The 26555-nt window shown below is 49.4% G+C and overlaps 8 protein-coding genes and 1 long non-coding RNA gene across 9 annotated transcripts; 3 read left to right on the top strand and 6 right to left on the bottom strand.

Moving 5' to 3' along the window:
• Positions 1 to 143: 143 nt before the first annotated feature.
• LOC120453362 (protein CASC3) lies at positions 144 to 3266 on the bottom strand. The gene is made up of 2 exons (XM_039638035.2): positions 3098 to 3266; positions 144 to 3024 (listed from the first exon to the last, which is right to left on the bottom strand). Exon 2 carries the CDS (start codon positions 2976 to 2978, stop codon positions 696 to 698), a length of 2283 nt encoding a protein of 760 aa, XP_039493969.1. The 5' UTR covers positions 2979 to 3024; positions 3098 to 3266; the 3' UTR covers positions 144 to 695.
• Positions 3267 to 3448: 182 nt separating this feature from the next.
• On the top strand, positions 3449 to 7164 carry LOC120453361 (programmed cell death 6-interacting protein). Its single transcript, XM_039638033.2, has 6 exons — positions 3449 to 3846; positions 4077 to 4195; positions 4261 to 4542; positions 4906 to 6501; positions 6560 to 6745; positions 6803 to 7164. Exons 1-6 carry the CDS (start codon positions 3635 to 3637, stop codon positions 6916 to 6918), a joined length of 2511 nt encoding a protein of 836 aa, XP_039493967.1. The 5' UTR covers positions 3449 to 3634; the 3' UTR covers positions 6919 to 7164.
• LOC120453364 (lysine-specific demethylase 8) lies at positions 7091 to 8385 on the bottom strand. Its single transcript, XM_039638038.1, has one exon. The coding sequence runs from the start codon at positions 8371 to 8373 to the stop codon at positions 7180 to 7182; it is 1194 nt and encodes a 397-aa protein (XP_039493972.1). The 5' UTR covers positions 8374 to 8385; the 3' UTR covers positions 7091 to 7179.
• Positions 8386 to 8832: 447 nt separating this feature from the next.
• LOC120451961 lies at positions 8833 to 10368 on the bottom strand. Its single transcript, XR_005616426.1, has 2 exons — positions 9319 to 10368; positions 8833 to 9229 (listed from the first exon to the last, which is right to left on the bottom strand). It is a non-coding gene; the product is annotated as an uncharacterized LOC120451961 (long non-coding RNA).
• Positions 10369 to 10666: 298 nt separating this feature from the next.
• On the bottom strand, positions 10667 to 14129 carry LOC120453135. Its single transcript, XM_039637686.2, has 3 exons — positions 13694 to 14129; positions 12665 to 13049; positions 10667 to 11760 (listed from the first exon to the last, which is right to left on the bottom strand). The coding sequence occupies exons 1-3, from the start codon at positions 13963 to 13965 to the stop codon at positions 11374 to 11376; spliced, it is 1044 nt and encodes a 347-aa protein (XP_039493620.1). The 5' UTR covers positions 13966 to 14129; the 3' UTR covers positions 10667 to 11373.
• Positions 14130 to 15560: 1431 nt separating this feature from the next.
• On the top strand, positions 15561 to 17556 carry LOC120453134. Its single transcript, XM_039637685.2, has 3 exons — positions 15561 to 16751; positions 17133 to 17240; positions 17297 to 17556. Exons 1-3 carry the CDS (start codon positions 15685 to 15687, stop codon positions 17403 to 17405), a joined length of 1284 nt encoding a protein of 427 aa, XP_039493619.1. The 5' UTR covers positions 15561 to 15684; the 3' UTR covers positions 17406 to 17556.
• A 4337-nt stretch (positions 17557 to 21893) lies between these two features.
• Positions 21894 to 23434, top strand: LOC120452854 (E3 ubiquitin-protein ligase RING1). Its single transcript, XM_039637295.1, has 2 exons — positions 21894 to 23260; positions 23319 to 23434. Exons 1-2 carry the CDS (start codon positions 22004 to 22006, stop codon positions 23361 to 23363), a joined length of 1302 nt encoding a protein of 433 aa, XP_039493229.1. The 5' UTR covers positions 21894 to 22003; the 3' UTR covers positions 23364 to 23434.
• A 109-nt stretch (positions 23435 to 23543) lies between these two features.
• Positions 23544 to 24669, bottom strand: LOC120452855. Its single transcript, XM_039637296.1, has 2 exons — positions 24467 to 24669; positions 23544 to 24397 (listed from the first exon to the last, which is right to left on the bottom strand). The coding sequence occupies exons 1-2, from the start codon at positions 24485 to 24487 to the stop codon at positions 23945 to 23947; spliced, it is 474 nt and encodes a 157-aa protein (XP_039493230.1). The 5' UTR covers positions 24488 to 24669; the 3' UTR covers positions 23544 to 23944.
• A 237-nt stretch (positions 24670 to 24906) lies between these two features.
• LOC120453076 (hydroxysteroid dehydrogenase-like protein 2) lies at positions 24907 to 26381 on the bottom strand. Its single transcript, XM_039637602.2, has one exon. The coding sequence runs from the start codon at positions 26241 to 26243 to the stop codon at positions 25002 to 25004; it is 1242 nt and encodes a 413-aa protein (XP_039493536.1). The 5' UTR covers positions 26244 to 26381; the 3' UTR covers positions 24907 to 25001.
• Between the last annotated feature and the right edge of the window lie 174 nt (positions 26382 to 26555).

The following is a 26555-nucleotide window of genomic DNA, read 5'->3' on the forward strand; positions in this document are numbered from 1 at the left end:
AACAAACAGCAATTTTAAACATTATTTCTTTCAAAATTGGATCCCTTATTCAACCCACCTTTGATCGGAAACTAAACGAGAACGCGGACTTTGTAGTTAGTTTGTAAGTTAGTGTGACAGAAAGGGTGTGCAGCATTTGTAACTTCGTGTTAAACGTTTATTTAAATTCAATGATCGATTAGTTTATGCAAATACATTTCTCTCGGTAATTCTTTTGTTTCAACTCTAAAATGCGGCTAAATAAGCTAAGCGCCCAGCCGCTTCAATACGTTCAACACTTGTTCACTTTTGACTTAATAAGCGAGCGCCGCAGCTGGCCCTAGATACTACGTACAAATTAAATGGAGCTTACGCCGGATTACAATATATATATTTATATACTCATCTATATACGAAAACTTTTCGTTAGTAAGTTCGATTATCTGGGAGCTAAATGCTAATTACAAATGGTTCTCACTGCGTGTCTACAATTTATGCAGTGCTTCGGTGTCGCGGACCCGAAGACAGAATGGGGAAAAAAAATCGTCGGATGAGCTGAGTTTGGAGCTGGGCCGTCCGCACTAGTGCGGCGGGGGCGGAGGTCGATAGTAGCCAGCGTGCGGCTGCAGCATTGAGTAGCCGGAGGAGGGCGGCGGTGCTATCCGTTGGCCTCGTCTCTGCTGCTGCTGTGGCGGCAAGCCGGCGTACGCCTGCACTCATTCCTGCCCAGTGGCCGGAACTGGCTGAAGGTTCTGTTCGGTAGCCGGTGGGGTGGCTGCCGCCTCGTCCTTTGCTCCCCCACCTGGAGTGGCACCCTCGCCGGTGGCCTGGAAGGCCGAAGGTCGCTGCACGAACATGTTGTCAATGATGTGATCTATGTTGTCCGAGATGCCCTCCTCCTTGGCTCCGCCCTTGGCCTTATGCTTTTCGGAGGGTGGGAGAATGGGAATCGCGTTGGTGGGACGACGCTGGGGCAGAGCTGATGGTCGGCTAGTGGTTTGAGCAGGCGGCACAAAGTAGGTGGTGCCACCGACTGTGTTGTAGTTCTGATACGGCTGAGCCGGCTGTGTTGCGGGCGGAGCCTGTGCCGGCGGCGGTGTGGGTTGTGTTACGACCGGAGGCCCTGATTGGGCGTACGCCACGGCAGCCGGCGTGGTTGGCAAGTAAGCGGCACTAGCCGGATTCACATAAGGTGCCTGGGGCACTGGCACTGGAACAGTCTCCGTTCCGGTTACATAGTAAGGTGCCGCCTGTGCTTGCGGATATGCGGCTGCCGGTGGGGCATGTGGCTTTGGTGGTGTTGGCACTGCTCCTGCGGCAGTTGGTGGTCCCAGTTGCATGGTCTGCAGTTGGGCCTGCAGCTCCTGTTGCTGATAGGCGATCTGCATCAGAACATGTGGGTCCTGAATCATGATCTGCGATTGTTGCTGCTGCTGCTGCTGTTGAAGATGCAACTGCTGCTGCATCTGCTGTTGCTGCTGCTGCTCCGCCAAGTGCTGTGATGCCTCCTGCTGGGAGCGACGCAGGCTGGAGTAGCGCTTGGGCGCATTTCGCTGTTCCTGATGCAGTGGCTGCTGCTGCTGCTGGGGCGCCTGACTTTGGTTAGCCAGCGAGTGCATCTGGACACTGCCCACATGGCTGGGATCGTTGCGTTGCTGCACCTGCTGCAGTCGCTGCGAGAGGTTCGACGTAGAGAGCGGCGTCTGTGGAGACTGCTGCTGCTGGGACGGCTGTCGTTGTTGCTGTGGCTGTTGCTGATGCTGAGGTTGCTGCTGCTGTTGTTGCTGGTTGGAGCGTGGAGTGGTTTGCTTCTGGTTACGGTTGTCCAGTTGGTCTGGGCCTCGCTCCCGCTCTCGTGGCTGCTGTCCACGGCTGTTCTTCTTGAACTCCATGCCATTCTGACGTCCGGGTCCGCCGTTCATCCGCCCAAAGTTGCGATTCTTGGGCTCACGATCACGTTCCCGCTCTCTTTCCCGCTCCCGCTCACGCTCCTGGGATCTGTGAGGATTGGAGCCACTGGCCAAGGGCTGTTGCTTCTCTGCAACCAAACCTCCAGCGCCGACGGACCGTCGGTTTTCCTTTTCTTCACGCGAGGATGACGTTCGTGGACCACGTGGCTTTCTCTCGTTGAGCGCCGGGAAGTCCTGTGGCCTCGGCGGCTTGCGCTCCTTATTGCTTGCTTTGAGGTAGGCCTGTTCGTCCTCCCAGTTTCTTGAGTATTTACTAGGCCCACGCGTATATCGCCGGCGACGTCTGGCTCTGGGTGGTGCGTCCTCGTTTCTAATGTCATACCCGTATGTCTGCAGCAACTCTGCCCGGGATTTGGGAGCCTGCTCCGCAGCCTCAAAACGATCGTGGGACCAGCGATCACCGCCTGACGCTGGCTGCCATTTGCGCATGGTCTTGGATGCCTGTGAGATCTGTGGCGGTTGGCCAGTGGGCGTGGCGCCGGCTGCCGCTAGTCCATTGAGTTCGCCATTTGGCTCCGCCGCCGCCTGGCCAGCACCGTTTTCCGGTTCAATTAGGATTTCACCCTCTGTCTCCGCCGTTCGGTCGTCGTGCTCGTAGAAAGTGCCTCGCTTGGGGATGTACTGTGGATTGCTGCGGTCCTCGTCCACCTTCTTCTGGGCTTCGCTGTCGGCGACGGAGCGGTCCAATGCCTGCTCCCCGTCGCCATCATCCGTCTCGCTGCCCACCTCCTCGTCCTCGTCGTCCGTCTCAGATTCGTCCTCGCTGCCACTGCCACTGGCGCTCCCGCTGGCACTCTCCTCGTCGTCGTAGTCCTCTCCGCCCTCCAGATCACTGGCCGTGTCGTACTCGGAGTCGTGCGGATGCGAATTGGAGTTGGGCTCCTGGGTGGGCGAGGTGCCCGGCTCTACGTCCACGGTGGCATCCGTTGTGGGCGTTACAGTCACTGGCGCCTCGCTGGCAGTTGGAGCCGTGGTCTGGGGGATGTCGGTCGGGGGCGTGGCCGCCGTTGGTTTCTCCACTTCGGCCATCGCGGGGTCTCTTCGGTTTTCTGCCTCGCTACTGCTGCTGCTTCTTCTGTGGAATGGAATAGAACGGGATTCTAGGTGTAACTGGGATAGTCGAGCCAGAGCCCCGTGTATCAACTTACGTGCGAATTCTTGACAAGGACTGACTACTCTAGTAAGCGTGCTCCTTGCTACGAGAAATTGTGCAGAAAAACCAATAATTTCGCTGAGTTTTCTCGACAACAACGCAATCAGAAAATAGAAAGTCTAGGGTTACCTTTCTCTCGCCGCAGAGATGCCACACCGCTGAAAACGTAACGACAGGGCGAGCTACGTATGCAATGCACATACGTAATGGGTATTGAAATACTGGCAGCTCTGGTAGTTACCGGTTGAAATAAGAAATATTCTTTTCTATTCTATTTATTTAGTTTAATATATTGGAATAAAAGGTTTAAAGCACTTATGAAATATGAAATCAAATCTCTAGTATACCTTTGAGTGCCTGTGCTCCATAGCGGTTATCGAAAACTCTATCGACGACTGGTCATCCCTGGCCAGCTGTTGGAGGGGAAAGAAAGAAAGCGCAGAGCGGAGTTCGAAAAGAGCGACAGACGGTTAATTAATATCACTTGGAATCTGAAATCGGACCAGAAGCAGAATCCGCAGAACAGGAAAAGATGTCGAAGTTTCTGGGCGTGCCGCTGAAGAAGCCGTCGGAGGTGGACGTGATCAAGCCGCTGAATAATCTCATCCAGAGCACCTACAACGGTGCGTCGGAGGAGGAGAAGGGCAAGTACGCAGAGGCCGTCAACGAATTTTCGAAACAACGCAATACGGCGATTTGGAAATTCTTCGAAAAGTACGAGGCTTCGCTGGAGATTGTGTACTCGTAAGTAAAGACCAAGTCTTTGTGGCCATTTCCCGGGGAACTCCGGATGAGTCACTCGCACAAAAGAGGCAGCTAATCACACCCGCTCCATTCAATTCAAACAGCACCTGGTGCTTCTGTATTAGTGCGGTCGGTAGTGGTCAGACGTAAACAAGCTCTCAGATGACGTAGTCGTTAACTAATGGATATTGTTTTGCCTCCGGGTTTTGTTGCCTCCTCTGTATTTCCAGCTATTATGACCAGATCTGCGCGCTGGAGACAAAGATATCGGTTAGCGAACTGCAGATACCCTTCAAGTGGAAGGATGCCTTCGACAAGGGCTCCATTTTCGGCAACAAGATCAGCCTGAGTGAGTGATACACTGCCATGTGCCAAGTATATTTCACCACTAACCTGACTACCCATCATCCACAGCTCACACCTCCTTGCTCTACGAGAAGGTATGCGTGCTCTTCAATATTGCCGCCCTGCAGAGCAGCATCGCCGCCAACCAGCCCCTGGATTCGGATGATGGCCTTAAACTGACCATCAAACTGCTCCAGCAGAGCGCCGGGATCTTTCAGTACTTGAAGGGAGCCACGCCGGCGGCAGTGCCCTCGGAACCCACGCCCGATCTCAGCCAGGATTCGCTGACCGTGCTGCAGGGTCTGATGGTGGCCCAGGCGCAGGAGGTCTTCATTTTGAAGGCAATTAAGGGTATGTAGAAGCTATTCAAATAAGAGCACAAACACCATTCATAATCAAATGCTTATCTATGAGCAAAGTTTCGCTGTTTACATTGGGCGATAAAACTATTTTATCAGTTAAAATCATCTAAGTAGAAGTCCAGTGTGAAGAAGTCTCATATACTTGGCATACAATGAAAGTCCTCAATGTAATGTGATTATTCAATAATATTAATTTGGTTTCGCGGGTACATGACCCGATTATTTCCGTTCAAATTATATGATAAGAAGAATTGGAATGAATCATTCAATTCAACAGAGATAAAGTTCCGATCACTGTCTCAAAAGAAATCGAACGTAAGTCTAACAATTTAAAGCATTTATATTCCGCCAGATAACATGAAGGACCAGATCATCGCCAAGCTTTGCTGCCAGGCGGAGGAGTCCTACGCCGATGTGCTGCGCGCCATGCAAAAGGAGTCTGTGCGCAGCCTGTGGGAGAAGGAGTGGATACCTACGATTGCTGGAAAGCAGGCTGGCTTCCATGCCCTCACCCAGCTTTACCAGAGTCTGGTGTGCCGTGCCGCCAAGAAGATTGGAGAGGAGATTGCTCGTTTGCGCAACGCCATCGATCTTTTCAAGGCAGCTCAGACGCGTGGCGGAAATGAGACCTACTTGGATGAATACTTTAGCCGCGCCAAGCGCAACTTGGCCGAGTCCACCAAGGACAACGAGTTCATCTACAACGAGATCATACCAGATCTGAGCACCTTGACCCCTCCTGGAAAGGCCCAGTTGGCTAAGCCACTGGCCATCGCTGTCCCCATGGCTGCCAACTTTAAGGATATATTCAGCAGTCTAGTGCCCGTGGAACTCCATCGCGCACTCACCGCATCCGATATGCGGCGCAATGAGATCGTCAACGTTGAGATCATGAAGCTGCGTGAAGCCACCCAAACTCTGAACGCCGTTTTGGCCAGCTTGAATCTGCCAGCGGTCGTAGAGACAGCTGATGGCAACAGTGGTCTTCCACCGTCGCTAAAGGAGAAGGCCAATGAAGTTCGCCAGAAGGGCGGCATTGAGAATGTGCAGACGCTGCTTAAGGATCTTCCCGAGCTACTAAACCGCAACCGCGAGATCCTCGACGAAACCGAGCGGCTCTTGGACGAAGAACGCGACTCTGATAACCAGTTGCGTGCGCAATTTAAGGAGCGCTGGACTCGCATCAGCTCCGACAAGCTAACAGAGATGTTCCGCACCAACGCGAAGAAGTATCGCGAAGTCATCACCAATGCCATTGAAGCCGACAAGGTGGTTCGCCAGAAGTTCGAAGCTAACCAGAAGGGCATCCAACTCTTGTCCTTGCCACCCGATCAAATCCAACAGTCTCTGCCCTCGGCCAGTGGCAGTGTGGATCCCAACTGCTCCAGCGTGCAGCGTCTCAAGAAGCTGATGGACGACGTGGAGACCATTAAGGCAGAGCGTGAGGCCATTGAGTCCGAGCTGAAGGGGGCCACGTTCAATATGAAGGACGAGTTTTTGATTGCCCTGCAGAAGGATGGTGCTATTGACGAGCCCGCCCTATCGTTGGCTCGCATTGGCCAAGTACTCAATCCTCTACAACAGCAAGTGCGCGAGAGTGTGGAGCGCCAGCAGTCTTTGGTCAGCGACATCCAGAGCGCTCATGGTGCCTTTGTCTCTGAAACGGGCAGCTGCGGCAGCTCGCGGGATACTTTATACCAGGAGCTAGCAACCGCTTTCGATAGCTACATCGAACTTTCTGGAAATCTACAGGAGGGCACCAAGTTCTACAACGACCTCACGCAATTGCTGGTTATATTCCAGAACAAGATTAGCGACTTTGTGTTCGCCCGCAAGACAGAGAAGGAGGAGCTGCTCAAGGATTTGACCACAGAGTCCAGTCGCCAGGCTTGTCCGGCCACCCCGGCCCTGCCCTCGCACTATGCATCCACATCGGGCAGTGGCAGCGGTAAGTGAAGCACCTAAACCTAACTAAACACGATATCGAAACCGTTCTTTGCTTTCAGATATTCCACCTGGTTCCGCACCCAGTGTGCCGCCTGTCGCAGCAACGGCCAACATTCCGTATCCGGCTCAAGTGCAAGGCATGCCCATTCCATATGGAGCCCAACCAGGTGTGCCCTACCCCGCCTATGTGCCCGCTCCGATGCCACAGAGCTTCAATCCGTACGCCACCTTGCCGTATCCTGGCAGTAAGTTACCGTCCTAGTTTTACATGACTCTTCAATAATGCTGTTCATTTTCTGTAGATTATCAGTACCAGGGATTCCCGCAGGGACCCCAACCCGGCCACTACGGAACATACCCAGGCAGTTATGCCAACCAGCAGGGCGGATATCCCAACCAGAAGCCACCTGGCTGGTAAACGGCGCTGTAGCTAAGCAAGTTCATGTCCACATGTGCGCAGTATGTTCCGCCCAAGAGTCAATCGCATGGCAGAGCCTCAGATGAGTCTGGATGGTGGGCAGACAAGATGGGTGGTATTCGGCATTTAATGCTCCGTGTTCTGGTTCTGTTTGGAAATTGTATCATACATGTTGATGGCTTATTGGATTTTAATCTCATATATGCAACCATATTATCACGTATCACAGTAAACGTTCTTACCCTACCCATGTGCGTTTAACTAGAGGGAGTTACATTTTCCTAGCCTGCGAAAGAACTCGCGCTTCATTGCGGCAATAACCCGTGGAGCACACATGCTGCTTACTAGAAGCTCCCAAGTGGAACTAATGGGAGTTGTCTCTGGTGGGCTGGCATCTTTTCGGAATCTCTTGGAGTTGGCGCTGAGGAGCCGCTTGTATTCATCATCAGGCATCACTTCCAAAGGGCGCACTGTGTGGTTGATACCATTCAACAAAGTTTTCCAATCCGCTTGGCTGATGTAGTCGGTATCGTAGAGCTTTCGGGTGTTCTGGCTACTCTCCAGATTCTGCACCGCCTGCTCGAACTGGGCGTAAAGGTCGCTGGGCTTGGTGGTCAGGTTACCCACCTGGTTGGGATTGAGCAGGTACTGTTTTATTTGATCGCTCTCGCCCTTGACAAAGCTCTCCACGATGTGCATGACCAGGAACTCGTCCAAAACCAGGTCCATGTCCACTTTAAGCGGCACCCAGTAGTTAACACTCAGCGACGTGGACATGGCCTCAGCGTAGTGCCACCAGTTGCGCGGCACGATTAGTACTTCGCCCGCCTGCAGGTTGCAGTGATAGGCCTGCCGGCCCAGATGCTCGTAGCTCTGCATCTTTGCCGGATCCGGGGCGTAAAAGTTCTCCAGGCAGTAGACACTGGACTCCTCGTACGGAATCCTGGTGCTCTGCAGCGGCGTCTCAGGCGGAAAGAGCAGCCACGACTTGCTGCCGTGCACCTGCACCACTATGTTAACGCCATAGGTGTCGTAGTGGCACGGCGTGTTGGCCCCTTCCGATCCCAGCCAGAAGCGAAAGTCGTCTCCGATGTCCGGGAAGCCGAAGCTGGAGAAATCGATGCCTTTCCGGCAACTGGGTGGCACTACATCGGCTCCTTTGTACTGGTACGCCGCCCAGTGGGTTTGCTCCTCCGTCAGGACGCCGTACTCCCGCAGGAATTGCTGCATGCTGAGCCTAGTGGCTTTGGTCCGCTTTCGCTCCCACTGCGGCGTACTGCTGTCCGCCGAGGCCATCAGCTCGAAGTCTGGAAAAGGGCTGGCCTCCTGGTCGAAGCGCTTGCACCAGTCGTGGAGGGATCCCTCGAAGCACTCCCATTCCAGCGGAAACTGGTCCAGGACCAGCGGCACGTGGGTGTTCAGGATGAGATCCCTAAGTTTGCAGTTCGCTGCCATGTTTTGTTTACTTTCCCATTGGCTAACAAATACATATAACTTTATTGCGCTATGGTCACACTGCGCCAAGAATGTTTTATGGCGCGATTATTTAAATTAAATGAAATACTCAGCTGCATAGTTTCTTTTTAGTAAATTCCTAATTTAATCTAAGGTTTGCTATTTCCTCTCTTAAAAATGGATTAAAAATTCAAGTAGCCTGGCTTTTTCAGCATTCAAGTTTATTTGATTTCCTTTAAAATCACATCCTTGGCTGGTGGATATCTCGTGGATCACTTGGTCATCATCCTTTGATAGTGTGTCCCCTCAGGCGTGCGGCTGCTGCACCCAATGTGGCTAGGAAGAGGATTAGTAACTTCATTTTGGTTAACCGAGTTTCGTTTGGCCGCCTTATATGTACATATATCCAATACATTGTAAGTGGATATAAATAATTCGCTATGGATTATGGTGCTGTGATTAAGATTGAGAACTAAGCTGTCACGCCTATTTATTATTTAATTACAAAGTAAATTATACAATGCAAAATTATGAATTTGTATTTAATTTACGTTTAAGGTTTCAAAAGCGGAATTCATTGTTCATTCAATAATCGCATCCAAGGGCTGTTTTACCCAGCCTTCCAAATTCGCTCTCTTGTCCTTGGGCTTCCTCCTCCGTCCTTGCCCGGATGCGACACTTGCATAGATGACCAGGACGAGCACGCAGATGATGGCCAGCCTCATTTTGGTTGGCTGTGGGTCCAAGTGCTGACTTTTAAAGGCGGAACACATTAAGTAAAACCAATCAATTTGATATTGCAATTTGCTTGAAATCGAATTTATATGGAATTTAGTTTTATATAATTAATTACCACCTGTGAATAATCGAATATGCATAATTAGAATGTAGATTATTTGTGCTTACAAATTTGAATTTTATTAAAAAAATTAACTATTTACTTACAGACACTCAATGGGCTAACAAATTTACCATACTTGACACCCTACAACGATCTTATTGATTTGTAGCGTGTTTCTAGTGTAAATGCGATTAGGCGAAATGTTGGTTTAATTAGTAGGAATTTCGAATTACATAATTGCAATCAAGATTGCGTGAGTAACTTGTTCTGCAGATCAAGTTGTCCAGTAGTAGTTCCCGATAGAAGAGCCCCAAACTGCTCCGCACGCAAACGAGTCTTGTTTTCAGATCGGTTTGGTATGGTTTTTGCTGTATTTCGTTGGATCCCAGGGATCTCCCGAGCAGAGCCAACACTTTGAGATAATTATTTTGATATGACGGGCGGAAATGGCGTTAACAAGTGGCTAGAACTGCGACAACGATGGCCCGGAATCTGTTGCACATTTGGCCAAACTGCTTTTGGCCAACATTTGATTGCCAGTATGGGAGTAAGGGAATGGCGCATTCCCTGATGACGGCCGTAAAAAATCGATGAGAAGGTACCATCCTCCAGTTGTCATAAAAGTGATTTACGTCTCAGTCGCAGAACCACAAGTCATTAAGTCCACTTAAGCCGCGCACTCCATGTGCCACGGATACGGAACACGAAACACGGGACTTGGGACATGGGATACGGGTGAAAAGTTCAACGCTCGTGAGTCAGCAGAGTTGCTGGCAGAATCGGAAAAGCATAAGCTGCAAAAACAATTATGCGCCAGAGTCGCCAAAAAATACACACAAATAAAAAAAAAGCGATAAAAAAGCAACGAGAAATGCGAACTCAAGAAGGGAAGAACAAACATACAACATTATTTATGCGGCAGTTTGGAGGTGCGCCATCGCCGTCGTCTGTCTGCCAGATTTGTTGTCATTATGGGGCTGTTACTTCTGGCGACTTGGTGCTGTCTTATAAAAATGTATCTGCATCTGTATCTGTATCTTTAACTGTAGCTGTATCTCTATCTGTATGTCTGCGGCTTTATCTGCCGAATGAGAAACTGCGCATGCGCACGCTCGCCCCGCTTCCGTTTTGCTTTTTTTCTTCTTTTTTTGAGGCGCAATCTTAAATCTTCCCATAGGGCTTAGTCAGGAACACGCTCGACATAGCCGCTTATATAATTAGCTGGCATTTTTGGTGTTTTTGTTATTTTTTGCTCCGCTGAATGGGCAGCCAAATTTGCCAGACACCCACCTTTCCACCTTTCCACCGACCCCTCCTGGCCACCTTGCTTCACCTTTGTCCAAGTCAATAAACTCGCAGCAGACAGTTCCGCCCCCCTATTTTGTTTTTCTTTTTTTGTTTTCTTTAGCTCTTTGTCTGCTTGCGACTATCAGCTCTTAAAGGGGATTGCACTTAAAAATCAGTCAATATTTATTTATCAAAACAAAACCGTTCATGCACTTAAACCTAGCTTGATTATGCCATAATTTATTGCTTGCCGCAGTTGCTTAGCTAAATGCAGTTTGGGCTGGTCCTTCGGCTGGGTGTCCTTCATAAGGTTCGGACTCAAGGATTTCAGATGGAAACGATATGTATGAAGGTCAATGTAAAGTCCACAAAAAATTATACTCGAGTATTTCAGACAGATAAACGTATAATCTGCCACAAAGCTGATTAAAATTTAGGTATAAAATTTAAGTGTAAAATTTCAATTAAAATTTCAATGTACAAGTATATAATCCGATTAGTTTCAACTAGTCAAATCCCAACTCAGTCTGTTCTGTTTTTACCATAGTGAATTTCTAAGCATTAAAATCTCAAATGAAAGGACAGCGTATTGACCTCTTTGTGCTGACATGGCTGACCATAGATTGAGATGAGGTGCACCCACCTTGGACCAGCCCACCTGTTATTGTATTCATTGCCGTTGTATAAAAATAGAACGCACCCATCGCACTTGTTAAACAGCTGCTCAGGATGCCATAGATGTCGCCAGGAAAGGAATTCGAGTGGAAACTGGACGGAAGAGGAGTGGATCTCCCCGCTTTAGAAGATTGAAAACAGAACGCCCGTCACCGCAGTCTTTCGAGGATGCAACCAGGTGCACCATGGCCGCTGGATTACGAGATGATGTTTTGGTAGTACTGCGGCTTCTTCTGGTGCTCCTTGATAACATAGAATCCCTTGGGCTTGCCATTGCCCGCAAAGTACTTGTGGAAGCTCTGCTTGCTGACCGCCTGTGCTGGTGCATAATATGTGGGTGACTTGGGCTTCAGAGATTTGCGGTACTTGGCCTTGCCGCCGCCCGCACTGAAACCCTTCTCGGCGGTCTCGTTCTCCCACGGCTGGCGCCAGGTGGGCACACTCTGGATGTCCAGCAGCCTATTGCGATCCGCCGCCGAGACGTGGGCGAAGTGGGGCTTCTTGGCCAGCGCCTCCTTCAGGACGGGCAGGTTCCAGTGGTAGATGCGACCGGGCCGGCCATTCGAGCTGAAGGGAAACGAGACCTGCAATTGAAGCGCACTGATTAGACAACATTATCCGTGCTCTGCGACTGGCGTCCCATAAATCAGCCGTGCTCCGGCGTCTGCATCGGGAATGCCACGCACTTGCTCTGCACAAGTGGATTCCAGTGGATTTGTGTCGAGTGGAGGAGAGTGGAGGGGAGTGGAGTGGGGTGGTGTGGTGTGCACTGGAGTGGGGTGGCTCAAACAAATTGCATTTTTAATTGAGGCTCGGACTTGGTTAATGGCCTGCATATTAATTTCTGGTTCAGCCGGGAATGGAGCAGCATTGGGGCAGCATTGGGGCAGCATTGGAGCAGAGGTGGAGCACCGGAGTCGTGAGAGCGTAATAATTTTCGTGCCACTGCTTGTCGGACATCCACTGACATTGACACTTGCCGCATTAATTCACAAAGGCCATGTATTACAGCTCGGAATGCTGTAGAGCACACGGATGGCACTGGACTCGCACTAGATACCCAATGCTCTGCAGGATGACCCTATCGAAGATCTATTTATAGGACAGCTGGCCGGGGCCGCAGCGCATAACCATTTTGGGGCATTGGGGGTAACACGCATATAAATAGCAACTGCGAGTAGTCGATCCCCCCTTTCGTGGCTACCACCAACTGCCACCATAAAATGGGTAATCCATTTCGCTTCCACTGCCACTTGCAACTTGCAACTGCCGCTCCTCCGCTTGCCAACGAGTGCAATTTTTGCAATTTGTTTTATGCGCATGCGCGGCGATGTTTATCGCGGTCTAGGTCCAAACCTGGCTGAGAGCCAGTTCTGGTCATGGCCAGAAGGGGCCAAGCAGCCAGTCAGCCAGCCCGCCAGTCAGCCAGTCAGCCAGACCCAGTGCATTGTGTGTGTCTATGGTGTAACCTAATGGAATCCCGTTTACCTTTTTCCCGTTAGCTTTCAACGCCGACGCCTCGGCAACTGGCGATGTTGCAACTGCTACGGATGCTGCTGCGGTTGATGCTGCTGCGGTTGATGCTGCTGCTGATGCGGCTGCTGCTGCTGCTGCGCTAGTTGTGGCTGTCGCCAGTGTCATCTTGCTGGGTGCGTTACCTTTGTGGGCACCATGGCCGCCATGGCCACCAGACTTGTCCTGCTGATCCGCGACGGAATTCTTCGCACCGGGTCCAGCATAGTAGTGCATATTTGGCGGCAATTTGATGATGAACATGTGTGAATCATCGCGCGAGGAATGGCGTCGTGACTCAACCGCCAGTCGCTTCCTGTTGTGGCTGTTGGGCGCCTTCACCTTCATGAAGCCCATCTGGCTGCAACGACCAAGTGGAGTTGGTGTTATGCTACGGTTGATAGTGTCTGTCTGTCTGGCGAACATGAATATTTCACTACACAATTTACGGCTTACCAAGGGGATTGAGTTGAATATGGGGCTTTAATTAGGCCCAAAATAAGGGGCTGTCTAACTGGGCAGTGAGAGAGAAGTGGCTTTAATCTTCGGCTCTTGCTATTCAACTATGCAAACTCAGATGTGCGTACCTAAGTTGGGCATGTAACCCCTATACCATTTCTAAGCCCCTGTAATCGTTTAATCAGACAGCTTAATTGGGATGCAGCTTGATGGCTTAATTAAAGATGCAATAGCTCAGCACTGAAAAATCTGTGCTCTTTAAATATGCATATGTAGTATTAATCATAGTGTAGTAGTACATTGCGTATGATTATTAAACATAGTGTAGTAGTACATTGCGTATGATTATTAATCATAGTGTAGTAGTACATTGCGTATGATTATTAATCATAGTGTAGTTGTGCTTTGCGGTGCTACCGTAAAATAGCCCTGATTTGCCCTTAATTAGCGCTATTAAACAAGGGTTCTTTAAGCAAATTATATTGAGGCTAATTTCATTAATATTTTATGGCTACAAACTGCTTAAGTTGTTGGATGTTGGCTCACCTGAGCAGCTTCTTGTTGAGCCCGTGAGCACTTCTGGCCAGTTGCTTGGGCTGTTTGATGGCCGTCAGAGGACTCGAACCCGCTCCTGATCGCCTGTCCAGCCTCTTGGGCCTGTGTGCCATGTGTGCCACATCCTTGGTGGATGCAACAGATGCAGCGGATGCAGCTGATGCAGTGGCTCCCGAATTGCTGGCACCCTGGGCCATCGCGGCGACGCACAGGAGGCAGTAGAGCCTGCGGAATGGAATGGAAACAGCTTTAATGGACAGCATTTTATGGGCCAGCACTGGCAGTTTTTATGTGCGAAATTCTATAGGGGATTAGGTAGCCTGCGGCTTTCGATTGGAGCTACAAGGTTCAGGGTCGTTGCAGCGGCACTCCCTTTGACAGGTGAGATGGCTCGAGGTCTTGATTTCGAGCTGGTTTTTTTCCTCTTTTTTTTTTGGTGTTGAGTTAGTAAAGTGCTGAACTTTAAATAGATGTTGCCCCTGCCCCTCCTGCACCCTGTGTGAAATTGAAAACCACTGAAAACTACACTCCGTTGCTCGAGTGTCAAGTGGTAATGAGGAAGAAAGTGGAAAACAAAGCAGATAAAAATGCAAATAGGCACGTACAATTACGGGTACCCATCCCCGTGTGTGTGTGGCTATCATGGGTGAAAGAGCTGGGAAACCCAAGAGCCATGGGAGCATTAGAACCATCTCCATCTCCAACTCCGGTGGGTTGTTGCAAAACCCAGAATGCCACAATACTGCTATTACAGCTCATTCTGCTGGACTTTCAGCAGGTCTTGAGGTCTCCAGAGAAGATCGGCTCTTGGACTTTGTCAAGCGAAATGCTATTGACCGACTAAGCCACTCAGTACACAAAGTTCCACAAAGTACCACATACTAGCAGTTCCTCATTGGAGTGCAGCCCCTTGGCGGTCCGGCGCTCGTTACAAATTATCATGGAAATTGGCCGGGCTTTATGCAATAAATGTAACCGAAGGCCAGCCGACGTGCCCGGCATTCTGAGCCAAGTCTTGGCCTTCCAGCTACCAAAGATAATGCATGCAAACAAAAATCAAAAAAAGGAAAAAGCGAAGCTCAAAAACCTTAGAAGTCAAAGAAGCTGCATAAATTTCGAGTGCAGGAAGGCAAGGAAACTACGCCTCCGGGCGGGATTAGAGGCCAGTCAGGAGCAGGAGCAGGAGCAGATGGAGGAGCTGGAGCTGGAGCTGATGGACGTTTATATGGGTATATGGGAATGGGGGCCAATCGATTTTGCGGATTGCAAATCCATGGGAGCCCAATCGAAAGCGCCCAAATCAACACGTACTTAGCAGTGGCCACCACATGCTGCCATCGTCTGGAGTGCTCCATCCACATCCGTGGAGCACACACATCCCCATCCCCATCCCCATCGCCATACCCATCCCCATCCCCATCGCCATACCCATCCCCAACCACATGGCGATGCAAGCCAAACAAACACCCCAGGCGGGTAGCTCCTACTCCTTTGTGTCCTCTTGTCCTCTGTGTGTCTGCGCTGTGGTTTTTGTGGCCATTTTCATGTTAACTCCGTATTGATAAATTGCAGAATAAGTGAATGCATTTTTTTTTTCATTTACGTTCGTATTTATATTGTAACTGCCGTCCTGGTGCTGAACACATATGCGGCATTTTTGAATTATTAATGAATTACCAGGCACAAAGGAGCCCGCAGCCATACAACATCCCATACAAGTGGCTGTATGTGCAACACGAGGTTGCGTGTTGCGTTTGCGACCAAGGACCAAAGACAAGGGTTTCGTGTGAAAATTTTGGCAATAGCAGCGACTCACATCATGCCACCTTCGATAAAGCTGAACTTGTGTTTAATAATTCAGAAGCTCAAACCTCAATCCCCTTGGAAATTACTGTACAGAAACGTTCTTGTCAAAATTATACGTTGTATAATATTAAAGGAAATATTGTAAGCGAAGATAGAGAGGCATACTTGTATTCAAAATGCGCTTTGATCTGAAGGAATTGCTGCTGGTTTCCATGTCCAGCAGTTCAAATGGAGCCATATGTCGCCACAAGAGATTCAAATTCGGCAAAGTGAGCTACCTGGTGCACTACGAGCTGCACCAGGGAAAGCTGATTATCCGCCAGGTGAAGAGGATTCGACGCACTCCCTCCTTGAGCAGTCGTCTGCAAAAGCGGCGTCGTCGTCTGAACGGAGGAAGTGCACCCACAGCGGTCGTCCAGCCACCACGGCAAGTTGCAGGAGAAGATGGCACCCATCGTAAGTCCATAGCCGTGGGCATGGAGCTGCTGATGCAGAGCACCACCAGCCAAACGCAGCACCAGGAGTGGTCCAGCAGCCAGGTGGACACCTCGGACCTGGTCAGCACAATCTCCAGGGATGCCCAAACCCATGAGCCCGTGCAGCAGCTCTCAAGCATAGCTGTGGGCACAGAAGTAGAGCTGGACAGCAGCGCCAGCCAAACGCTGCTCCAAGAGTCCACATCCAGCAATGTGGACACCACCGACTTGATCATAACCATTGCCAGGGATCAGCAGACCTTCCATCCCCACCATGTGACCCTTGCCAGCCAAACGGATACACACGACCAGCATTGCAACACCACCCAGACGGATCTGTGCACCAAGACCTCCAACACGCAGACCAAGCTGGCCAAGCTGTCCTGCCTGGGCACCCAAACGATGGTTCACTGTACCACTGCCACGGTGCAAACCAAGAGACATCGCGAACACATGGGCACACAGACCATCGACGACGAGGAGGAGCTAATCAAGCCCCATCTGCAGGCCCTGTACCTCATCCATGATTCCATCAAGAACCAGAGCAACCTCATCCAGAATGAGGTGCTGGAAGCCGTCAATCAACTGGTTGATATCAGCCTGCTCCAGGTGAAGCAAATGCGCGTGGAGTTGGACCTGCCCCGGGAGGCGTCCTTGGAGCCAATGACACCCATCCCGTCGAGCCAGATCGGGGATAATCCGCCAAAGGAGAGTTCCTCGGCCAAGAATGACTCATTCAAATTGGAGCCCAAGTACAGGATTATAAGGTAACTAAAATAACAAGCTAACTGAACTGCAATCCAAGAAACTTGCTTATACTAAATTCTTACATGGGAACTTCTAATATTGAGGAGAAAATTTGTTGTGATTCAGCGTGGAAATTAATTTACATATTCAGCATAATAGCCCAGCTGCACTTACTACATTTTCACAATTTTTCACATTTCAAATCACTTCAGGGCAATTTCGTCAATTCATTAGTTATAAGAATGCCTAGTTATATGCCATAAATGCCATAAAGAAGAGAAATATTTTTATAGATTTGAGAAGAGCTGCGCGTTTCTGCGTTGCAGTTTTGCCGAGCAAATAACAATAAAAGCAGCAATAATTTAGCAGCCAACTAAAAGCCAACATTCCTCGACCCGCAGAGTCGTCAAGGACAAGAGGAGTTCCGTGGGTCGCTCGTGGAACTGTACGAAGAAGTGCAAGGGCTGTGGTCTGCACATGCACCGCACCAGGCACCGGGTGACCAGCGAGTAGGTGACTCACAACTCCTCAACCAATACCTACATATATTTATATATCCCACCAGAAACCAAGAAACCCAGACGGAAGTGGAGACGAAGGACGCGGTGGTCAGGAGCGAGGTGGCGACGCAGACGGAAAGGGAGCGAGCACGCTGGACCATGAAGCGCATCTAGAGAGGATTGCGCACAGTCCTGGGCACTTACCCCAGCAGCCAGGCCGCCGTTCTCATCCAGCTTGGACTCATGTTGATGAACTGGTGCCTTCTGATTGACACTTTTAGCATGTGGCAAGCGACGATTTCAAGTAAACGCAATCGAATCACAATTGCAATGTCTTTTCGTTGTGGCGCCACACGTTGAAAAACTGCATCTAAACTCGCGTTAGTTACGTGCGCGGCTTTTTCAATTCGCAATTCGGTAGAAAAGATACTCGGATTCGGATTTGGATTTTCAAGTTCGCAATTCGACCGCAGTTACGTCCGCACACGATAAAATCTCGCCAAAGACTGAATGAAGCGGGCCGGTCGTCGTCGCAGTTTATGCCACAGCAACAGAACGAAGCCACCGATGGGATTCGGGTACTTCAGCTGGGTGCTGCACCATGTGAGTGGCCATGCCACTGACTAACCCACCACATGGGTTTGACCCGTGCCGAGTGCAATCACTCGGGTTCTCGGAAGAAAGTCCCATTCGGAAATTGGAATTTTCGAGTTGGTTTGCAAATATTTATTTACAGCTTTCGAGTGTGGGAATTACTAAGAAGTCTGCCATTCACTAAATTCTTCTGTTGTCTTACTTCCTAAATTACTTTAAAATTTTAAGCTTTTTTATTTTACATTTTATGATTTAAATAATAGATAGTAGATCTCTTTCAGTAACCTCTTAAATATTTTTCTTTGAATCAGTTTCTTTAAATTTTACAAAAAATAGGTAAGTTGCGAAAGGGTATTCAGCATTCAGTGCTTGCCGCACGATTCTTGGTTCTTTCTTCTCCGCCTTTGGTGATTCGTCGAGTGGCTTCGACTTCGAGTTTGGAGTTCGGCTTTTTGTTTACGTACCCATACCCCTTGCCTCACCATATTTTACCCATTTTTCCGACGGTATGCAAAAAGCAACAAACAACAATAACCAAAGTCACGCTTAACGACTGTGACGTCGCCGCGACTTGGCCTGGTCCAAAACCCCCTCCTCCTCCTCCGCCCTCCTCCACGTTGGCACTTTGTATGGACTGTGTCCAGTCTGCAGATCGGGACCGGCTTCTAAAAGCCAGGCCAAATAATAAACATGCAAGTGCCGCATGGCGTGGCATAGAAAAGAATAAAGAGTGTCGGCCGAAAAGTTGCAGTCGTCGTCGTCGTCGTCGTCGTCGTCGTCGTTTGTGGAGTTGGGGTGTGAATGTTGTACGGAGACATCTGTGACATCCCATGGAAACTTGGGAGTAGCCCACTGTTCTGCTGCTCCGCTGATTGATTGCCAGGATGGTACAGTGGTCCATCGTCCACCGTTCATGGGAAACGCCCCCGTGGCAAAGGGGTTGCAGTTTAATTGAGATTTATTTATGGTATGTGCGCGGTCAAAGACAAAAGAACCCGCTCTACCCAAACCCAACTTAAAACCCAACCCAACTCATCCCAGTGCCAAACCCAACCCAAACCCAATCCGAATCCCAGGTCAGGTTCCCATCAGGAGCCACGTCCATAATAACGAGCAAACAATGCGCTACGTTCCCGGGATCTCTGGCAATATTTGGACAGTGGGCAATTGGAGAACTCCAATTGTGCCCAGTTGGCTGCTGTTTCAGTGGTTGTTATCGATGATGTTGTATGTTGTATGTGGCCTTCCCGGCCACTTCACAACTCCGCCACTTCAGCGGGCCAAAAAGCAACGGTTTGGGTTCAAAATTGGGTGGACTGGCGTCCGCCTGCTTGTTATTGTCAATTGTTGGCTATGAGTGGCATTGGTTTTGCTTTTGCTGTTGGCCTTTCTTTTGCAAGTGGCAGCCTTTGTTTTGGACAAGTTAACAGATTGCATTTGCAATTCCAGGTGGCCAGTGGTCGAGTACTCGAGTGTGTGGGTGACATTCTAACATTCTAACTGTCTGGCTCTGGCCTGGAATTCCTAACTCCCATTGCCCATAACCATGTCCATAACCATGCCCATGCCCATACCCATACCCATATCTATCATCGATTGCCAGTTCGGGGCTAAGTGGCATGTTGCGGTCCACTCATACAGCAATTTTGGGGCAGCTTTAAGTGGTGCAGGCAAAGAAATGTGTGAGAAAACCCAACAGCTGAACGGATTGTGATCAAATGCAAGTTGCCCGAATTGTTTCCAGTGCAGAGCCAACTTCAAAGTGAACGCCCACCTCGAGTTCAGCTCGTTAAGCCCAATTAGGCATTCGCAATTTCTGGCTGGTCAGCTCCTCGTTCTATAGTTCCATGTATATCAGAGCACAACTTTCACTTTAACTGCGAACAATGGCCACAAATTCGCAGACATGAGCGGACAAAAACTTTGCCAAAACGAAGGCAACATGGCGTCTGTTTCCTTCCGGTCTACAGATTGAGTTGCCAAAAAAAAAAAAGAGAAGAAAGAAATGCAATGGAGAGGAGACTTTGGTTAGCCTTTTTGCCAGCTGAAATAGGAACCTGTGGCCTCTTGGCCGTAAAGTAAACCACCTACCATAAAGCTGCCATAAAAAAGTGTGCTGAGAGGCAATCATTTCCATTTCCCAGAAGTACCAGAACTACCAGCTATGCCAGGTACCAGGTACTTGCAAATTTCCGCAAGCGGCCGCAAATGATTAATGTCAATAGACGTTGGCCGATGGAAACGATGGAAAAGCGCTGGAATCATTCAAGAAAGCTGCCGGGTGCTGGGGAGCCAGTGGCCATGTGGGTCGTGAACCCAACGAATCGAGGACAGCGCCGATCCGCAAGCGTCGTGTGGGTGCACAAGTTCAAGTGGTGCGGTGGCCCAGGTGATTCAGCTGGTTCTCTTGGCTCTGCTGGATCTGTTGGATCTGTTGGATTTGTTGGATCTGTGGGTTCTGCTGGTCAGGTGCGGCGGTGGATAACCTCGATAAGTTGAAAATTGCCGGGCAGAGGCATAAATGGTTGCACTTGGAAAAGAATTCTGAACAAGATAATTCAAATTCAAAAGAATTGGTTTAAATTTACTCGTGTTTTGAAGAGTTTTTAAGCCGTATAGTTTATTTGAAAAAAACTCATGGGAAATGACATTACTCGATTTGAAGTTGGTGGCAAGTTCCTCATTTTTCTGAGTATATACAATATAGGTGTTGCAATTACGCTCGCCATGAGACAGCAATTTGGTGTGAGCGAAAATCGTCCACGCCTCCCAAGCACAATAATTAGCTGGGCGATCTAATGAGGAATTGGAAAGTAGCAACGCCTGCACCTAGGGATGTTGTTTTTTTCCTTTTTTTTTTTTTTTGTCTATCAACGTCGTTGTTTTTTCCACGCTTTTTTCACTGTTTGTTAGCCATGCCAGGCATGTCCAGCAATTTCACCGCTCGTTCAAACGGCGGCAGCGGCGGCATTTGCCTATGGCTTATTTTATTTGCCACGTCACTCGCGCCGCACATGCGCATTGCTCAGCTCAGCGAATGTGACAGGTGAGCCAGGGAAAACCTTTTGGCTGGGAAACCAGGGAAGCACGCGATCCAAACCCATCCGATCCAAAAGTAATGGAATGCTCAGCTTCAAGGGTCATTGTCATCGCATGCAGACTGGAGGGAGGAGTGACTCCCGTGTGGCGGCGATTCTCTAATTCTCCAATTCAATTCAATTACCGACTGCATTCTCGACGGCCCCACACGGCCACACACGGCGTCACCACCAACTGCATCTGCAACTGCAGACAATCCCACTCAGCTGCAATTTAGCTAACGGCGGTTCTGCATTAGGCCATATTTGGCTGGATCCGGTAAATGCTTTCAGACGCCTTGATTGACAGCCCAAAGAAATCGTGGCAATTGAGGTGTTGACAGAGTGTCAACCGAAAAGGATCTGGCGAACCCAAATTAATCACAGGGGTTCAATCTATTGAGCATGCAAGTGAACTCGCTAGCAAACCAGACGTGTAAACAGTATCGTGTTTTTTGTTAATTTTATGTATATGCATATGTGGGTATTTTACTTATTAAGTATTACTAATTTGTTCAACCGAAATAAAGGAAACTAATGAGATTAAAAACTTTAAGTTCTACGTGTTGTAGCTGAAAATGATTGTAGCACGTGTTTAACAGACTTTTTTGTATAATACAACATATTAATAATACAAAATAGTAATAATACTTCTCGATAACCCACAAAAAAATTTTCACACTCCTTAAACTTATGTTCTAAGTTTACTAAATCTTAGCTTAAATAGGGAAAGTTATACCATTCAAATGTGTAGGATTTATAATTATATAACGTCTCTTTTTTTAAACGCAATAAACTTATGTGCTAAAGTTATACCATTCAAATGTGTAGGATTTATAATTATATAACGTCTCTTTTTCAAACGCAATAAACTAAAAAACTTATGTGCTAAAAATTTTAAATTTTCGCGCCAAGCAATGAACTAAAATCTAAAAATACCAAACAAGAATACCCACTGCATTAGTTGTAAGGCCTTTCTGCGTGGTGGTATAATTGATCAACCCAAGTACGGTCACACTGCAAACTAATTTGGAAAATCTGAGCGAAAATTTTCTAAAAAGGGTTGTTTGTGTATTGAAAAGCCTCAGAATTGGTGTGAAAATGACGTCGCTGGACCCGGCGCCAAACAAAACGTGGGAGCTCTCGCTGTACGAGCTGCAGCGCAAGCCGCAGGAGGTGATCACGGACAGCACGGAAATCGCGGTGTCCCCGCGGAGCCTCCACAGCGAGCTGATGTGTCCCATCTGCCTGGACATGCTGAAGAAGACGATGACTACGAAGGAGTGCCTGCACCGATTCTGCTCTGACTGCATTGTGACCGCCCTGCGCTCCGGCAACAAGGAGTGCCCCACGTGCCGCAAGAAGCTCGTCTCCAAGCGCTCCCTGCGCGCTGATCCCAACTTCGACCTGCTCATCTCGAAGATCTACCCCAGTCGCGAGGAGTACGAGGCCATTCAGGAGAAGGTGATGGCCAAGTTCAACCAGACGCAGTCGCAGCAGGCGCTGGTTAACTCCATCAACGAGGGCATCAAGCTGCAGTCCCAAAACCGGCCACAAAGATTCCGTACCAAGGGCGGCGGCGGCGGTGGTGGTGGTAATGGAAATGGTGCTGCCAATGTCGCAGCTCCCCCGGCACCAGGTGCGCCCACTGCTGTGGGCCGCAATGCCTCCAATCAATTGCACGTCCACGACACAGCCTCCAATGATAGCAACAGCAACACCAACAGCATTGATCGCGAGAACCGGGATCCGGGTCATTCGGGCACATCGGCAGCGTCGGCCATTACCAGCGCCTCGAATGCAGCGCCCTCCTCGTCGGCCAACTCGGGCGCCAGCACTTCCGCCACCCGGATGCAAGTGGACGACGCCTCGAATCCGCCCTCGATGCGGAGCACTCCCTCACCGGTGCCCTCCAACTCGAGCAGCTCTAAGCCGAAACGCGCCATGTCGGTGCTGACTTCGGAGCGGTCCGAGGAGTCTGAGTCGGACTCACAGATGGACTGCCGCACCGAGGGTGACTCCAACATCGACACAGAGGGCGAGGGCAATGGCGAGCTGGGCGTCAACGATGAAATCGAGCTCGTATTCAAGCCCCATCCCACGGAAATGTCGGCTGACAACCAGCTAATACGCGCACTCAAGGAGAACTGCGTGCGCTACATCAAGACCACGGCCAATGCCACCGTCGATCATCTCAGCAAGTATCTGGCCATGCGGCTCACACTCGACCTGGGCGCCGATTTGCCAGAGGCCTGTCGCGTGCTCAACTTCTGCATCTACGTCGCTCCACAGCCTCAGCAGTTGGTCATCCTGAATGGCAACCAGACATTGCACCAGGTCAACGACAAATTCTGGAAGGTGGGTTTCGCGCGCTTTATTCTAAAAATTATTCATTCTAATAATTTTATGATTCTAGGTAAACAAACCTATGGAAATGTATTACTCATGGAAGAAAACCTAAGCCGTACGAAGCGTTTTTAGTATTAGACCGTTTATTTCTGAAATGGAAATATATCTAGCTGTAGAGCTTAATACGTATAAAGCATTCATGTAATACAAAATATATTTAATTGTAAGTAAAAGGTTTCACTATTGAGTTTTTCGGAATCCCCTGCATAAATCCTCAAATGATCAACATCAGTATCGGTTGCATTCAGCATCAGATTTATTTCTGAATAGAAAACAAATTCCTAGTGCGTAAAAACATTACAAGGCATACAATATGTAAACAACTATAGTTTTAAATTAAGTAAAGAGTTCCGTATCTGTGGGTTCGGTTTAGAGAATGTGAATGTTTGGTGAGCTTAGGCTCTAGCACGACTCGGAATCCACAATGAGATAGGAGGACGGTTTCCGTTTCTTCGTTGTATGACTAAGAGTTAACTGTGGTATTATATTTGTAAAATTGTGGAGGCCTGCAAGGCACTGGGATAGGTAAAAGGAGAAGCTGGGTCTAATGCGGTACTCCAGAAGGTAACCATGTGACTTTGGTTGGCGTTGCACAGTGCACACAAAAACATCCAATTGCACCGACTGTGTGTATCATTTTGGCACCCGACGCATCTTATCAGCAATGGCGTCCCTGAAGTCACGAAAGTCGCTGCTGCCCTCGATTTCGTTTCGACATTTGCTCTGGATGCGATAGAGCCCTCTGCTGATATCAGTCCGATCTGCACTGAGCATGCGCCTGGAGAGATCCTGCTCCAGGTCGCGGGGCAGGCCCAGATCAACCAGTTCGTCCACCTCGTCCTGGGTGAACGTGCGCTGGTGCTCCGCCAGGAATTCGGCGCACTTCTCGTAGATGTCCAGGTACTGCTCGGCCTCGTTTTTGTCGCCGGAGCGCCTCGTCTCCATGAACTTGCGTAGCAGTCTGGTGGCCTCTGCATCCAGCAGCGTCTCATGCACACTGTTCGACAGAGTGTAGATCCTTCGCACCTCGGCGACAGTCATCTCACTGCATCCGCAGAAGCACCTTATCGTCTGCAGAGTCTTGTTCTAGCGATAGGATATAAAAGACCAATGACTAAGTGACTTCCTGTTTACCTTTTCCTTGATTCTACACACCTTGCTCGACTTGCTGCCCATTTCGAATGGATGGTGTATCTGCGTCTAGAATTGAGTGAACCTATTTCTAGAATATGATAACGTGACGGCAGGTGCACACACCAGGTTCAGTCCCGACTTCCTATCTTACTTATATTGCATATAACCGGCAATACTCTTTTTTTCCACAAATTTTATTGGTCAACAAAATGGGCAGTGTGATTGCGCAGGGGTGTGCCGAAAATTCCACGATTCCCAGCCTTTGATGGACTAGCTCTGGTCAGTCTGAATAAGTTTGAACTGCGAACTTGTTGCCCGCGCTATTACAAAATATCATAATATCATAAATAAACAATATCATCTAAACAAAGATTATTCCCTATCAAAATTATTAAGTTATTTACCCCCTTTTTTTTGAGATAGCAACTATAGTAGTAATCAATTAATTATTCGATAGCTGATTGAACTTTTAAGGAATCTCATACTTTATTAGGAAAATACATACATAAATGAAACGCTTGTAAACAATAGAAAAGTCTGCCATTTGATGGCGCACCTACAGCTTGGACTTGAGGGCCTTCATTAGCTTCTCCAGCTTGAGGGCCTTTTGGAAGTCGCCGCTGATCTTCAGCTTGCCGGTCATGTAGGCGGGAGCCGCCTTCAGTTTTCCGGAGAACATGTCGAAGAAGTTGTTCGAGTTCATGGTGAGCGTGGCGTCGGGAGCGGCAGGTGGTGTTCCGGCACCGCAGGATCCAGAGCCGTTCTTCAGGTCCAGGAACCAGGTTCCCTGCTCAGCACCGCTGATATTGAACTGGAAGACAGCCTGCGTCTTGGAGACAATCTCTGGCGAGAGGAGAGATTCGATTTTCACGAACAGCTGGGGAATCTTGGCGTCTCCTCCACTCGCCGGCGCAGCAGCAGTATATCCTGCCGCATCGTCAGTTTCCACCGGAGCTCCCTTCTCCTCCACAAAGAAGTCAACCATCAGCTTGTCGGCGTTCTCGCGGAAGCAGGCGTAGTCCGTGAGATCGGTGATACCCGCCGATTCCAGCACCTCGTCGTCCACAAAGAACTGACCTGTGGACTGCCTGGGCTCACGGGTCAGGATTGCGTAGGCCGCATCGGCCATGATCTCCGGCTTGCGTGACCACTGGGCGGAGTCGGGACCCGTCAGCATCTCGATGGCCGCAGTGTGGATGGCAGTGCGCGGCCACAGAGCGTTGACGGAGATTCCCTGGTCCTTAAACTCGGCTGCCATACCAAGCACACACATGGACATACCGTACTTGGCCATGGTGTAGGCCACATGGGGTCCAAACCACTTGGCCTTCATGCTCAGCGGCGGCGAAATGTTGAGGATGTGGGCGTGGTTGCTCTTCTTCAGGTACGGCAAGCATACCTTGGACACCAGGAAGGTGCCACGAGTATTGATGTTGTGCATCAGGTCGTAGCGCTTCATGTCCGTGTTGGGGGTGTTGGTCAGCGAGATGGCGCTGGCGTTGTTGATCACAATGTCGATGCCACCGAACTTGGCCACCGCGGCCTCCACGGCGCTGCGCACCTGTTCCTCATCGCGGACATCCACCACGCAGGGATACGCCTTTCCGCCGGCCTTCTCGATCTCCGCCGCAGCCGTGTAGATGGTTCCCGGCAGCTTGGGATGCGGCTCCGCTGTCTTGGCCGCCACCACAATGTTGGCTCCATCGCGGGCCGCCTTTAGAGCAATCTCCTTGCCGATTCCTCGAGAGGCTCCTGTGATGAACAGAGTCCGTCCTGCTAGCTTTCCTGTGTTGATCATCTTGTTCAAAGTTTAAAGACCGTTCGCCGCGAGATCTGGATTCCCACTGGTAACGGTGACAGTGCTTGCAATCGCAGATCCCAAGAGAAAGTCCAAAGTGCAGATTCAACCGATTTGATCCATACAACAAGTTGCCGCTAGAGATGGTCCTATGTCGCTCACGCACGCGCATTTAAATAATTTATGACCGATTGTATATTTTGTTAAATTTAAAAAACCCTAATTAATTTAAAAATATTTTATATATTATTAAAAATGTTCAGTTAAAATCGCCAATATAAACGTAAAACTAACAACCATCCTTTGTGTCAT

Source organism: Drosophila santomea, chromosome 3R, assembly GCF_016746245.2.
Source record: "Drosophila santomea strain STO CAGO 1482 chromosome 3R, Prin_Dsan_1.1, whole genome shotgun sequence".
In the NCBI taxonomy this organism is placed as follows: domain Eukaryota; kingdom Metazoa; phylum Arthropoda; class Insecta; order Diptera; family Drosophilidae; genus Drosophila; species Drosophila santomea.